Raw genomic sequence first — 4,360 nt, forward strand, 5'->3', positions numbered from 1 at the left:
AAGTTGGAGTAAAGTGCACAGTTACTGTCAAAAATATATTATTTTGATCCTAAGAAAATTAAGAGAATTTTATCTAAGGAACTAGATTGCTGACCTTTTAATACATTTGGTTTTCAGAGAACATACAATCACCATCGGACCTATAAGACTAGTTTGCTTTGAAAAAAAAGTTGCTTGGAATTATCTACAGGAATCTCGTGAATGCAATTCAAGGCTAACATTCTGCAGCTCTTTGGGTAGAGGGCGATTTCCGCGGATAAATCCCCTACTTCCTGCGGGCATTTCTCCTATCTTCTCTCTCTTCCTAAATGCCAGCACTCTCCAATTCTCTGTCCTCGACCCCTGAGGCGTGAGACCGGGAAATCATGTAGAGTTTTTCCTTGTTTGTAAACTGCCTCTGCACCGGATGGGAGGGCTCGGCCTCGGGGGCCTCCTGGCCGGGATCCTCCGGGGGTCTCTGCTCCGGCTCCGGGGCGGTGGCGGCCTCCCCGTCTGGGTTTCCACCGGCCCCCAGGTCCCCCATCGACTCTAGGGAAGTGCCCGTCTCTCGCAGGGGGGTGTAGCCCTTATTGTTGCAGGACGGGTCATCAGACTGGGAACTCGGCGAGTCCGGCCGGGCTGGGGTCTCCGGGGAGGCCGCGAGCTCCGGGAGGCTGGAGTCCAGGTCCGCGCTGCGCGAGGCGGGCAGGGGCTCGGAGGACTGGGCCGCCCGGTAGTCCGGCAGCCCGCTGGTGCTGCGGCGCCGCAGGGCCGCGTGCCTGCCGGTCCTGGGTAGGCGGCCGCCCTGCCCCCTGGCGGTGCGCGCGGCTGCCGGCTCCTCCGGCTCGCGAGGCGCCCAGCGCGCGCCGCCCCGGGCACCGCCCCGGAGGTCGGCGAGGCTCAGGTCGAGCGGGATCTCCCGGGCGCCGCGCTCCCCGGGGGGCCGCTGCCAGCCGTGGCTCGCGGTCCCCGCGTCCCCGTCGCGGTCCCCCGGCAGGGGCAGCAGCGCGAAGGCGCTCAGCGACGAGCCCACGAGGGAGCTGGCAGTGCTCGGGCGCCCCCAGGTTTCGGGGGGGCTGCCGGGCGCCGGGCTGCTGCCGCTGCTCGCGGCCCGGCGACGGCCGGCCACGCCCGGGCGCTCGCGGTAGATGCTGTACACGGCCTCCGCCGGGCTCGGGGGCTCCCGCGGGCGGCGTGGGGACGAGGCCAGGTCGGGCGGGGACACGGCGCCTGGGGTCCCCCCGCCACCTCCCCTCCGGGCCGCGGGGTGGGGCCAGGCGCCGCGGGCCAGCATCGCTGCCGCCCCGAAGGCGTCCCCGGCGGCGCCGCCGCGGGTCCCGGGCTTCAGCTCCAGGCCCCGCGACTCCACGTAGCCCAGGAAGCCGTTGAGCGGCGCGGCCCCGGGGGGCGCCGAGGCGGGGCCGGAGGACGAGGCGGCGGCCGCCAGGTCTTTGGCGCGGAGGCTGTGCACGTCGATGACGGTGGAGTAGAGGTCCCGCAGGTTGATGATCTTGGTCTCCTTGTCCCTGTTCTCGTGGAGCACGGCGTTGGCGCAGATGAAGAGGAAGATGCCAATGCCCATGATGAGGGGCCCGAAGACTTTGAGCTTGTCGGAGTGCAGGTAGCCCGAGAAGACGCGGAAGAAGAAGCCCACCGACGTGGAGGACGACGGCGAGGGGGCGGGGGACCGCGCTGGGGGCGTGCTTCTGGGCGCGCCCACCGAACTGGCGGTGACACCTTCCGGAGGCCCCGGCTGGGTCCTGGACCGGTTTCTGCTGCCCCCGCTGCTGCTGTTGGTCATGGAGGGGATACGGTAGCCGCTGTCCCCGGGTGGCGGCGGCGGCGGCGGCTGCTTAGCCCCCTCCCGGTGAGCTCCGTTGGCCTTGGGCCAGTAGCCCACCACCGCCAGGGCGATGCCCACCAGCAGCACCACGATCCCGCAGAGGGCGATGAGCCCGGAGACGGAGCACAGCTTCAGCTTGCCCTTCACCACCACCACGTCGTTCTTGCGCCTCTTCTTGGCTTTCCGCTTGCGCTTGGGGACCTGGCCCGGGGGCCGGAGGGGGTCCTGCTTCCGGGCGGAGATCCTCAGGAGGCCGCCGGTGGCGATCATAGCGAGCGGTGGAGTGTGGGGCTAACCTGGGGCCGGAGGCCTGTAGGGGGGCGGGGGGGCGGGCACCAGCTGCCCACTAGCCGCTCCTCCACCTCCTCCTGCTGCAAAGCAGAGGAAGACAGTCAGAGGGTGTAGGCTTGGCTGCGGCAACATCCCACGCGCTCTGCCATAGTCCGGCTCCAAGATCCCACCACATGTGCGCGCCCCCACCCCACTCCATCCCACATCCCGGGGCCATGACCCGCTAACAGGAGTGCCCTACGTGGAGACCAGGGGGTGAGGGCAGTGGATTAGGGACGAGAAGCGCTGTTGCCGTAACTGATCCGAGACGGTTAAACACACTTGGAGAGCACGTCTTCTTTTCTCCCCCATCCCCCAAACACTGTAGGTACTATTCCAGCAGGGCTCAATTCAAAAGCTCCAGGCTGACAGCCAACGGAGTTCTGACCATGAGTGAAAACTAACGTGGGACTCAGCGCTCGTGGGCACGGGCTCTCCTGGTCTCCCAAGGGGGGCGCCCCAGACTTCCAAGTCTCTTAACTGAAAGGAGGGTCTGTTTGTCTGTGGGGCCTTCAAAGTCCCTGAAACAGTCACAAAAGTTACCGATTCATAAAGACAAAAGGAAGTCCTTTCACTGGACAGAAGTGAAAAGTCATATCCTGGCAGACGGTTTATTTACCTCATGTAATTAATAAACAGTTCACGGCTGGGGGAACACCGGAGAGCTATGTTCAGTACTCCGACCATGAATCCCTCCACCACCTTGTCTCCAAGCCATCATTGTTCTCAAGCAAGCTGATCCTTCTCACAGCCCCTTCCTTCATCTCTTTCCTGCAACATCTGGACAGCTTCTTGGGGTGGAATATTTAGTTTTAGGTAACAGGTTATGTAACTGCGATCTTCTCTCTGGCCTCTTCTCCTCCCTCAGAGGAACTCCCTTAAAGGTATCAAGTGCTAGAGCCCATCAGGGCATTTAAGCAGTCCTCCCAGGATCTTTCTCTCATGTGGGAAAATTCCAATTTAAAAAAAAAAAAGAGAGACCTGCCATCATAGCTTTCTGACCCCTTATTAATGTGCCAACAGTACATTCTGAAGAATCCAAATATTCAAATGAGGAGGCAATTAACTAGGTACAGCAGTCTACATAATAAGGATGGCTTGTAGGATCTCCCAAGGGAGAGCTGTTCCCATGTTTTTCTCATGAGGTCATTTTTAGGAAAGGAGGGGGGACAACAATCAGCGGACTATCTTACAGGAAGTTTAGTGGTTTATAATAAAGCCTGGGTAGATAAACGGCACAGATGCAACTCTGTGGATATCTGTCAGCTTCGAAAAATTTCAGTCCTGCTGGATCCCCAGAGTAACACATATTTTGTTCCACTGGTTGTGTTCCCTCCTATAATAGAGATGCTAAAATTAAGGGCATTGTTTGAAATTGAAAGGCTTAGATATCACTCACAAGCCTTTGGAATTATATCCTTTATAAAATAATTCATGTTTTAGAATAAACTGCCCTTTGAAAATGGGGGGTTGCTCAGGTAGAATTTTGCTTTTAGTTGGTGCCTGGGTAAACAGCTTTGCCCGTTGAGCCCCTCTGTCATACCAAGACAGGAGCATTTCTCCACTGATGGAAAAGCAAATGGCAATCCACTATTTACAATGCTTGTAAATCAATATCTCCTTGGAACTTGGTTGGCTTTCAGTAAGCAGGAATTCGAGGTGGGCTAGAGAGGGGTTAAACCCTGGGCAGGAGAGAGAGGGCTTAGTGGAGAGAATACATTTACAAACCCTTTGAATTTTGTTTTTAAGTAGGAGCTGCACCAATAAGCAGAGATTGGGGGTGGGAGGGGTTGGGGGGGGTGGGGGGGTGGGGAACAAAAACAAAACAGAAACCAGAGTAGCTTACTGTCCATTCTTCCCCCTAAATAAGCACATTTATTATGTAGTTGTAACTGCCAAGACTGCTTTTTTAAGTGATACCCAAACTCCAGCATCTTTAATGTAATGATCTGGAGATGAGTGATTGTCTTTAAGAAGGATTGGGGAGCCAGACATTTTAGAAGCAAAGGCAGCCTCAATTGGCGAGGTGGCTCTCCCAGAAAAAAGAGAAGGGCTAACATTTTGTTGGGCACTGATGGGGACGCTGGACGTCTTGGAGGAGGAAGGTCCACACATGTTTTTTCTCCTCACAAGGCAGTTTTGGCTCTGGGTACAAAGTAAGGAAGACTGGAATGGATTTCAACAATCGTTTACAGAAGATCTTTAAAA

The 4,360-nt window shown here is 57.6% G+C and overlaps 1 protein-coding gene across 1 annotated transcript; it reads right to left on the bottom strand.

Moving 5' to 3' along the window:
- Nucleotides 1–304: 304 nt before the first annotated feature.
- On the bottom strand, nucleotides 305–2,092 carry TMEM200C (transmembrane protein 200C). Its single transcript, XM_052660609.1, has one exon. The coding sequence runs from the start codon at nucleotides 2,090–2,092 to the stop codon at nucleotides 305–307; it is 1,788 nt and encodes a 595-aa protein (XP_052516569.1).
- Between the last annotated feature and the right edge of the window lie 2,268 nt (nucleotides 2,093–4,360).

Source organism: Budorcas taxicolor, chromosome 22, assembly GCF_023091745.1.
Source record: "Budorcas taxicolor isolate Tak-1 chromosome 22, Takin1.1, whole genome shotgun sequence".
NCBI lineage: Eukaryota > Metazoa > Chordata > Mammalia > Artiodactyla > Bovidae > Budorcas > Budorcas taxicolor.